This window comes from Gossypium hirsutum, chromosome D06 (genome assembly GCF_007990345.1).
Source record: "Gossypium hirsutum isolate 1008001.06 chromosome D06, Gossypium_hirsutum_v2.1, whole genome shotgun sequence".
Taxonomy (NCBI): Eukaryota; Viridiplantae; Streptophyta; class Magnoliopsida; order Malvales; family Malvaceae; genus Gossypium; species Gossypium hirsutum.
In genome coordinates, this window is record NC_053442.1 from 50,324,632 (window position 1) to 50,336,189 (window position 11,558).

At 32.2% G+C, this 11,558-nt stretch overlaps 1 protein-coding gene across 1 annotated transcript; it reads right to left on the bottom strand.

The window, feature by feature from the left end:
* Positions 1-8,481: 8,481 nt before the first annotated feature.
* Positions 8,482-9,968, bottom strand: LOC107900092 (carboxy-terminal domain RNA polymerase II polypeptide A small phosphatase 2). Its single transcript, XM_016825800.2, has one exon. The coding sequence runs from the start codon at positions 9,653-9,655 to the stop codon at positions 8,702-8,704; it is 954 nt and encodes a 317-aa protein (XP_016681289.1). The 5' UTR covers positions 9,656-9,968; the 3' UTR covers positions 8,482-8,701.
* Between the last annotated feature and the right edge of the window lie 1,590 nt (positions 9,969-11,558).

Consider the following 11,558-nt stretch of genomic DNA (forward strand, 5'->3'; position numbering starts at 1 on the left):
GCCGTGTGGATCTGGGACATTGCAGTATGGCCAGAGCATGTATAATTCAAAAATAAGGTCACACGCCGGTGTCGCCAGACTGTGTGCCAAATCATTCGCAATCTGAAATAGGGTCACACGACTGTGTCGCTAACTCGTGTAACAACTTGTGACCGTGTGGGAAAAACCTGCACCAAAATTAAAGAATCACATGTCCATGTGGCAGCCTGTTTCTCAAGCCATGTGTGCCCAAAATTTCCTTCAGAATCAAGCTAACTCACATTCAAATACTTGGGCTCCAAGAAATGCAATAACCAAAAACCAAACCTATACAAGATGTGCCTAAAAAAGTCAAAACATACCAATTCAAACTCAAGCTAAGTGCCTAACCAATATGCCCTCATTGGCACCACAATTCAAATATATATGCAACAACCATTCAATCACAACATGTACACAAATTGGTTTCATTACAATATCCTATAAACTTTAAATAGCAAATGTCAAAGTTCATCCACAAACCAAACCTGTAAAGGTTCATATAGCTTATTCCAAATGCATAACCTAACATAACCAATTTCACCATTTATAAATATTCAAACATTTAAAATTTTGCACATTAACTTAAACATACCAAAATAACCATTTGAATGCATCTAGACATCACCATTTGCATCCACCATCACAATCATAACCAAACCATTTACCAACTAGAATTTACACCATAATTTTAAGTGCACAACATACAACCAAAATACTTATAATTTACATAACCAAAACCAATTTACATAACCGAAACTTATTTACATGCCACTTTTGAGCCAAAATTAAGGAATATCTATCGAATGAATTGCCAGATAGTGTGATCTCCAATGACGTTCTAATCAACAGCAAAAGTTTGAAAATCTAAAAAGAAACAAACCAAATAAAGTAAGCTTTTAAATAAACTTAATAAGTTCGTAAAATCAAACATATCATACATGTCAATTCAAATATAAACCGTACATAACAATGCAGCTAATAATTCCTTTATCATATTCCATTAATCCGACTACCCAAAACAGTTAAACCTGGATGATTCAAATCATCAAAACACAATTTCAGATATTCATGAATCAATATATAAATCATCGACATCTCATTCCATTTTTCCTTTTAATAGACAACTGTTTTTCCTGGAGACCAATAGAAAATTAAGTTTGGATACATGAAAGGGTAATTGTAACAGCCCATTTTTCAGTGGTGTCGAAAACAGTGGTTTTGCGGCCACAAATCCAACGAGTAAGTTTGTAAATATTAAATATTAAATATTAATATTTTAAGTTTTTTGTTAGGGTAATTTATGTGATATGAATGATTAATTAAGTTCAAGTGGTAAGACCGTAAAGTCAAGTGGTTTTAGAAAATGAGGTATTGGTCCTCGTTTCTATAAACTGAGCCGTAAATATCTTTATAAATATATACGGAGTTTTATTAAGGTTGCATTAAAGTTTCGATAGTTAATTAATTAAAAAGGACAAAATCGTAAAATATGTAAAATTTGATCACTATTTGATTTGAATGATTAAATGGCTTATTGAATAAAGGAAAAGGGACTTAAATGGTAACTAAACCATTTAAGGAGTTAGTGGACAAATATGGACATGGATTTGGTATTTTATTTGATTATTAACCAAGCTTAAAATGATAATTTGGTATATTAAATTAAAATAAAATAAAAACAAAAGGCTAATTTATTAACATCTTTTTGGTTTCTTCTTCAACAACCGAATATCCATTGATTTAAGGATGAAGCTTTCGGCCATGGTGAAATTTCATGCATGATATGTGATTTTGGCCCCGTTTTTATTAATTTATATGTTTTTGAGATCGTTGCAACTAGGTCCAACTAGCCCGTACCTTCGTGTTTGAAATTGTTAAATATTTTGAATGTTGCCATTGATGAATATTTGTGATTTTAGATGTTAAATAATGAATTTTAAGTGTTGCTTAGTATTTAAAAGTATTTTTTTAAAATGATTTTTGATGAATTTGCTGATTAGGGACTAAATTGTTGAAATAGTAATAGTTCAAGGACTTGATGTGAAATTGTTGCAAAAATGGGCTGTATTAGATTCCATGAATATTCAGTTGGCATGGGTTTGCATTAAAAATGGTTAATTTTCATGTTTTAGGCTTAGGGACTAAATTGAATAAAAATGAAAAGTTGAGGGCAATTTTGTAAAAATGTCAAAAATGACTAAATTGCATAAGATGGAGTGATTTTGTTGTCTAAATTATAAATTTAATGAAATTATTAATTTAGATCAAGATCGAGTGGAAAATCGAGGAGAATGGAAAATTACCAAAACACCCCTATACTTTGACATTTCTGCAATGTAACCAGGTATGTTTTGTATGAACTATAATCACTTGAATGTTGATTAAATTGATTGTTAATGTGTTGTTTTAGTGTAAATGATTCAATATATATATTTTATTGTGCAATTTATCATGTCATGAAATGATGGAAATCCAACGACGTGTGACAATTATCGAGCACCGTTTGAACTTTAGGGGTTCATAGGATACAAATGACATGTCATTATGGTTTCCATGTTTCAGGTGCTGGTCTTGAATGTCCTGCAGATGGCTGAGGTCTGACATGTGTTGAGGATACTCCACAGCTCATGTAAGCAGCATCGTATAGCTTAGATCCCGACCCACAGCTTGTGTGAACAGGCTCATTTCAAAGCTCGTGTGAGCAAACTCATTTCACAGCTCGTGTGAGGAAAAATGTAAAAGAAAGAAAAGGTTATGATTATATGTCTAGCATACTTTGTGTAAGCTATCCCGCATATCTGATGATATTCTAAATGGTTCAACGAGCATGAAAAAGGAAAGAAAAGGTATGTGTTCAATATGAACCAAGACATGTATTTATGAAGTACATTGAAATGGTGAGATACATAAAAAGTATGTTATGTTATGATGGATAATAAATCCAATTGAATCATGCTCAAGTATAATGGTTATCCATGTTAAATTCATACGAATTGTGTTTAAATGAACTAACATGTGTTATTGATGTGCTTAGGCTTGTGCCCAACTTGTGGTTATGATTAATGTGTATGCTTATGCTTGTACTATGCATATGAAATGGGTAAGAAAAGGGGATGAAATGGTAAGTTCATAATTGAGATGTATTATGATGTTATAAAACGTTTTATGTGATAAATGGTGTACTTATATGTGAGAAGTTTATTTATGCTATGAAAGAATTTACCTATATCATGGATAAATACACTAATTCGTGAAATGATAATGATGTTTAGGCTTATGCTAAGCATTTGGAATGGAAGGGAAAGTAAGTAAATAAAATGATTCATAATCTTATGAAAAGGTTGATGATTATGTATTATGACTTATAAATCCCAATATGTTATATATGAATAGTATATGTGATGTTGATGAATATACTCAAATGTGAGTTGAATGGTGTTTAATAGGTTTATACCAGGTTTAAAGTATTGGTGTTAATCTATGTATTACAGTATTGAAGTGATAAGTTATGTTTCATGTCCTACTAGCTTACTAAGCATTCGTTGCTTACATAGTTATCTTTCTCTTACTTTACAGATTGTCGGAAGCTCGATTGGTTTGGAAGCTCGTCAGAGACCTATCACACTATCCAGGGGTTAAATTGGTAGATTCTGATGTTTTGATCAAGATTATAATGGCATGTATAGGTTGTCTTATGGTTTATAATAGTTGATGAGTTTGGCTTGTTTATGTCATCTTGGTTGATGTAACCTTGGTATTTTTGATGCCTTATTGGTGTGTGTCATTTTGACAATGTGTTAATGCATGTTTGAGTGGCCAAAATGGTAGGCAATGAATTGACCTCAATATGGTTAAGTTATGGTATGCTTTGGAAAGGTTTTGAATAGATGTGCATAATTGAAATATGGTTTGCATATATGTTGGTTGTTGGTACCATTTGGAAATGGCTAGATTTGTGTTACTTAGATGGATTTGATGCATGTGAGAAATGGTCCAAATAGTAAGGTTATTTTGATATGGCATGATTCTAATATGGCATGCTTAAATATGCACGTGTTTGGGTATGTTTGGAATGACAATATTTGTATGTTTATATGAGACTAAGTGGAGTTATGCTTTGAGATAGATATGAACTATTAGTAATGGTATAAATGTGGTCAATTTAAATGTTTTTGATTTAGTCCCGAATCGTTTCTAAAGTGTTTCTAAGGCCTCGAGGGCTAGAATAAGGGACGATATGCATATGTTTGAATGGATTTTGTTATGATTTATAAAATGATTGGAATTGAAATATTTGAGTTACGTTTTTATGGTAATGCTCCGTAAGTCTATTTCGGCGATGGATATGGGTTAGGTGTGTTACATTAATACTCATACGAGGTAACATAGGGACATTAACTGATATGTAATGTTGCTCACACAAGCTTCAGAGAACCGCAACACATGCGGGACCTTTAGCCATCGAAACGGTATCCATCATTGGTACATAATACATGCTAAATAAAAAATTGACTTGAAGCCTGCTAAATATACACGATCTCGAAGCATGCTAAATATAAACTGACACAAAGCGTGATACACCCTAATGACATGCCATTTGTATCTTAACTATTCACTAAGTTCACACGGGCTTATTCTACTTTTTCCAAGACATTTAATAATTAACTTTATCTTAATGAATCATTAATCATCCCAACATTAAATTTCATATTATCAAACATGTAATAAATTTAACTTAAATAATATAACAAATGTAATACGGACTTACCAAAATGCAACAGCTAAAGACACGCGACGACGATTACTTGACGACTTTTTCTTTCCCCCTCTTATTAACAAATTGGTCTGTTTCTTTATCCAAATATAATAATTTAATGCAATTAACTAATTTAAACATCTTAAAACAAATAAATTCATGCAATTAACCCTTTTATAAAATTTTACACATTTACCCTAAATTTTCACCTTTTATTCAATTTAGTCCCTAGAGCCAAAATTCTCACAATTATCATAAATCAGCCCAAAACACCTGTTCCAAATTCTAAAGGGTCCCTATACAACCCACTTTTACTATTTTATCACAAAAATGACATGTTTTACAATTTTGACAACTTAGTCCTTAAACTTTAAAATTAACTAAAATCACTTTACTATATAGTCTTATTTAACTATCAAACTTAATAATCTATCATAAAAATTTAAGAACAAAAAAAATTCATCTATGGTAAAATTCTAAACATTTAAAAATTTTACGAATTAATTCCCAGGTTAGCTAGCTTAAGCTACAATGAAATCAAAAACATAAAAATTACTAAAAACGGATTGAAAAAAATACCATGCATCAAATTAAGCTTGTCTGAATACTAAAGTAGTTTAGCATTGGTGGTTTCGATTGCCTCAAACAAAAAAATTGAAGAAGATGAACAAGTTTTGTTTATTTAGTTTATACTGAAACCGTCCACTATAAGCACTTATTGTCTAATTACTAATTAAAACCCTCTATTCATGTGTTTATATCCATTTCACACATATAACACAATAATGGCTTACTTTTACAACCTTTACAATTTAGTCCTTTTTACTTAATTAACTATCTAAACATTAAAATTTTCTAACTAAATTTGAATATAACACTTTAATAACCTTATAAATAATAAATAAATAATAAAATACTAACTCACAAATTAGAATTGTGATCTCGAAACCACCATTTTTGACACCACTGAAAAATGGGCTGTTACACTTATGCTAACTCATGCATATATATTGTTTATACCGAAAAATATCAGTAGGAAAATTGATCACACTATGAATCTGAAACCATGAAAAGTTTAGTATGAATATGATATGTATGCGTCCATATGAATGATTACTAAAGAAAATCTATGAGTGTATGAATGTTTGAAGAGGATAGTATGTATATTTGGTATGGAATCTGATTTAGTGTGTGTCTAAAACAAAAACATCATATAGAAAAAAAAGAGAGAGTACTAATTATCCAATAACAACAATGAAACTTATGTGATCTAATTCAGTGTGTTGGGAAAATTTTTGAAATTCAAGTCTTTAACATAAACAATCTTGTTGTGTTGCAAATCTCCGTATAAAAACAATTTGCTTGATATTTCAGTATGGAAGTTCTCCAATAGAATGGTGGCTCATTTTATAGCAAATACTACCTCGAATATCAAACATAACTTCAATATGTTGGAAAATATTAGACATGACAAGTCTGAGTTTTTTTTTAAATGCGACTTATTAGAAGCATTTTTAAAAACATTTTAGGCTTCTTAGTCTAAAAATTATCCTGGGATTCCCAGGGAGTTGGAAAACTATCTTAGGTTTTGGAATTTTTCACGGGTGCATTTTCCCCTCTTTCATTTTCAACCCAAACCCTAACTCGTGAAAAATTTCCAAAACTCGGGATAGTTTTTAGACACCTCGAGAATCTTGGGATAATTTTCAATTTCAACTGGTACATTGTTTGTTTTTTCTATTCTTTCCCTCATTGTTACCTATATAAAGGGGGTTTTGTTCCCCCTACTCCATCAAATCTCTCAGCCTTCATCCCTAAACCCTAAAAAATATCTCCTAAATTGTTTTTCGGCTAAGTGTTGAATTTTTTTGATGGAAATATTAATTTATGCTTGAGGGAGACAATGTGATAGTTTTAAGGTGTGTTTGAGTTCACGATGATGCAATGCTGCTCGGGGACTCCCATATTTCATCTGCAATGTGGGGATCGAACCATCACCTTAGAAGCCCATTGTATTAAAACTTGACCTCTAGTTCATGTGGTTATATGGTCATGGGTTGAAGTATAAGTAGGGGTCCTAGTTGACGGTGGTTATGTGGTCACGTGTTGGAGTATAAATATGGAGCCCAGTTGATGGTGGTATGTAGTCATGAGTTCAAGTTTCATGCTACCTGAATAGGATGCTTTATAAACCCTATACATAAGTTTGAGATCACAATCATAAAGGAAAACTAATGGGCTTTCTAGTAAAACCAACTTATTCTTTTTTCATCCCTACCAAAGTAGTATCCTTAACCTCCCTATTCGAAACCTGCGACAGAGTTGGGGACAAGTGGACTTTCATGGGGAGGAGTGACTGTTTTAGTGGAGAAAAGCTAAAGGTCATTTCGGGGCTAAAGTGGTTGCTATGATTAAAGAACTATTTAATAACTACCACCGCTGTCAGCTCGACTCAAGTTTTACCTTCTCACCATCGCCACAGTCACTCCCCCTTGAAAATTGTCTTGCATCCAACTCTATCATAGGTTTTGGACAATTAGGTTTAGGACACTACTTTTATAGGAGATGGCAAAAAAGAATAAGATGATTATACTGGAAAGCCCCTTTGTTTTTCCCTATGATTATGGTCTCAAACTTATGTATCGGGTTTATAAAGCATCCTTTTTAGGTATCATAAAACTTGAACTTATTACCGCATACCACTATCAACTAGGCTTCCTAGTTATACTCCAATCCGTGACTGCATAACCACCACCAACTAGGACCCCAACTTATACTTCAACCCATGATTGTATAAGCACTGTGAACTCCGAGCCTGAGTTGTAATGTGTTTTGCTTCTAAGGAAATGATTCCATCTCGACACGATAGATGAAATATGTGGGTCTCCAAGAACTATTGCATCACTAGGTCTCCAAGAACTATTGCATCACCGTTAACTCAAATATACCTTTAAGCTATTATAATGCCTACCTCAAACACAAATGCTGTCATGTCTTTCACCCCAAATTTCTAACCTTAAACTTTAAAAAAAACCCTAAACCCTTAGAAAAGGTAGAGGAGAGAGAAAATGAAATTGTGTGCAATAGGACACATTTTCATCTGACATGGTAGGAAAAGGCATCCAGTAGGATGCGTTTTTAGTTGAGTTGGCAGATAAATGCGTCCTACAGGGCGTGCTTTTAGCCACCTTAACAGAAAACGCATTCAGCAGGAAGCGTTTGCGCTTTTTTTTATTCAAAATCAATCTATTTCTCTAAATATTTTAGAAACTGGCTCATTTCCCTTTTTTTTTTTTATATTTGACATTTTCATCAAATTTAGTTAGAAAATTTTGGTAGAGACTCAATCCCCTAGAAATCTATCTAGAATTGATTTTCTCAGTGCTCACTTCTCTCACATCAATCGATCTATTCTGGCTGAATTAAAAATGGAAAAAGATAAAATCAATCTGATGTAAACCGATTCAGCCACATCCACCGCTCACTTTCATTTTGCTCAAAATCATTACGCAATGATTTATCTATTTATTACTTAAATTGATAAAGTAAAATATTTGAAATTGAAATTGATGTTGGTGAGTGTGTAAAAAATGATTCGGCCAAAACTATTGTCTCGAGAAATGCGTACTAATTTAGTAATTAATCAAAAACATGTACTAGATTGAAATTTTTGTTATAATATTTGTATTGTTGGGTAAAAAAAACATCTGTCTCATTACATCATTAGTCATTCAAAATAGGAAGGAGAAAAAAATTAGTTTTGCTTATTACAGGGAAAAAATATCTGTAATATTTTTCTGCAAAATTTGGAAAAGAAAAAAATCATCCAAACAGAAGACGTATTGAAACGCTTCCTATCCACATTGTGGCTATGCATTTTTTCTTACTGATTTGATGAACTTAAATGATGACAGAGGATGCCTCTCATAAACTCAGAGGTTGCCTCTTTGTATCATTGCCATCTAAATATTGTTTAACCGCATCTCTCATGTCCTTCAAACCATCGCAATTCCTTTCGAAGAACACCATCAGCTTCTCCAATTCCCTGTCTTCTATGTCATCTTCAAATCTTTTTATGGGGATCGCATTTGCAGGTTGCAAAGTGTAGGATTTAGGGTTATCGTCAACAATCACAACTTGTTTAAGGTCTCTCCCGATCTTCGACAAGTCCTTAATAAATCTTCCTCGCCCTAATTGCTTGCATGAATCTCTGTATAAACGGTGAGATATCAAGCCTTTGGGGTCTAGAATATCGAGCAGTAATGAGGCGTATGGCTCAAGCCCAGCGGTGAAAACTACCACCTCGTATTTCTTACTGATTGCTTCCAAGAATTCATCCACCCCGGGTCGTTTCAATACGTAGAAGTTCATCATTAAACCATAAATGCTTGGTTTAATCATGAAATCATATGTTTCCGGAGGTGGGTCTGGACTTGAATGCACTAGGGTCTCGTCCAAATCGAGAACGATGGTTCTCATTTTGTCTGAAGCTAACGGAGGAAGCAACCGGGTCCAATTTTTTTCTCCCAGTGCAAGAATATTAGGTAGATCAACATCATCCTTGAATTCAAGTTGAAGTCTAGCGCTCAAATTGGTTTGGCATCTGCCAGCCTCTTCCCGATGGAGGATAACAAAGCCTTTCCCTCGGTGTTTTGCACCCTCCAATTTGGAGAAAAACTCAATAAGGCGACGGTGGCATTTTTTAATGGACTTTGTTATGAAAGAAATTACAGAAAAATATTTTCTTTTCAATATAGATGATCTCTTACGCTGATGGTTATTGTTGCGAGGAAGTAATTGGCGGTGATGCTGGTAATCGTAATTACTATCACGCATGATGGACTTTTTTTGCATCTTCTTTTCCATCTTCAATGTCATTTCTTGGCTTCGGATATCGATTTGATGGTGATCGCTAATAATTATTGTGCAGAGAATTACCAAGAGAAAAAAACATGCAAAAAAGGAGTAAATTCCAAAATAAATTAGTGATGTTGGAATGTAATAGTTGAGATTGGAGGGGGAGGAGACACAAAGTTTTTGAAGCAATGTTCTGTACAACAGTGGTCCATTTAGGTCGGAAATTGAAGCTGGATTTCCAAATCTTTCACCATATTTTCAAAATAAGCTTATTTTTGGGATCCAAATATTTTCCAACAATCAATATTAAACTAGTCTTAAACCTTTCAACGGTTTTGTTGGATAAGGTTGTCACCATACTCAAAGTTAAATAATGCATGACAGCAAAGGATTAGTTTTCCATCCTTAACAAAAGAAGTATCTTAACCCAAACATTAAGAGGCTTGAACCTGTAATTATTATTCAAGAAAATAATCTCGCCCTTCCTAGTTTTCTGCAATGGGAAATTTCAGATTTCATAGAAGATTGAAAGGCACAACGTTGGCTTAACACCATCTAAGTTGTGCTAATTATGGTTGGGTGGCAACAAGCGTGAACAATCTACTCTCTACGTCCCATTTTGGTTAACAATTTCAAAATCTTATATTTTATTAAGAATAACAATTAAAGCCATAATATCAAAATGATCCCTTCTTTGTTGGTAATCATTTATTATCAAACCTTGATTAACATTATCACAACAATCATTCAAATTACCAATGGAAGACATTAAATACCAACTAGTTTAGCGAATTATAGACCCTCTCTTTAGGGGTGAGCGTTCGGTCGAATCGAGTGAAAAATTTTCGAGTTGACGATTCTTATTTTATTATCCTAACTCAATTTGAAATCTTTTTCAAATCCAGTTGAGTCAAATCAAGTGAAATTGTTTGAGTTAAATTAAAAATTTAAACATGTCAAGTTAAAATCTTGTTATAGCATAACTAATTCCATATTAGAGTACATAAATTTGAAACCATGTATATTTGAAAACTTTTTTCAAAGAAAAATAATAAAAAATACTTTAGTATGATAAACTTGAATCATTAATTAAGTTATTAATGTCCTCAAAATTACTATTCTAGAAATTTTTTCATTTTTTAAATTTCTTTATGTATTTTTTGAAATTTTTATAATTTTTTAAAATATATAAATTTTGATTTTTATAATTATTTTGAATTTTAGAAAATTATTTTGTAATTTTTATTGAGAGAGGCCAACTTTCTTATGTTCAAACTTGACGGGGACCAAAAGGGTATTTACACCAATCTGTTATTCGAATTATAAAATTCAACTCGATTCGAACTCGAAACTTGAATTATTTATTCGATTTGACTCAAATAATTTTAATAACTCGATTCGATTAACTCAAAATTAAAATTATTTTTTAAATTTTTTGAATCAAATCGAATTTTACTCACCCATACCTCTCAGCACTCTCTAAGCATTCAGACTAAAATTGGGAGATAGGATAGGGAGGCTAAGGTAGTCTTGTTTATAGTTGTGCTACATGCTCAAATTTGAAGATTTGTTGAAAATTTAAAAACAATTTCATGTCCAAGCTCGTCTCACCTTGGCCCAAATATATATTTTATTTTAACATTATTTCATATATACTACAAATTATAATTTCAATAAATTTTATTACTTACATATTTATAACTATAAATATTAAAATAACAACTCCAAATAACTTAACCATACAATATGGCCATGTAACACCCCAAAATTTTTTACTATACATGTGGCACTATTTCGGTAACGAAAGTGATGTTTTTAAAAATTTTGGAAAATTTTTCAAACAAAGAAATTATTATAAAGATAAAGTGATTTTAGATTTTAGAATTAATGAAAATAATTTTTGAAGTGAGAAAGTGATGAAAGG

Bases quoted from the DNA above. Each gene is read 5' to 3' on its own strand.
- LOC107900092 (XM_016825800.2), bottom strand. From the start codon at position 9,655: ATGACATTGAAGATGGAAAAGAAGATGCAAAAAAAGTCCATCATGCGT.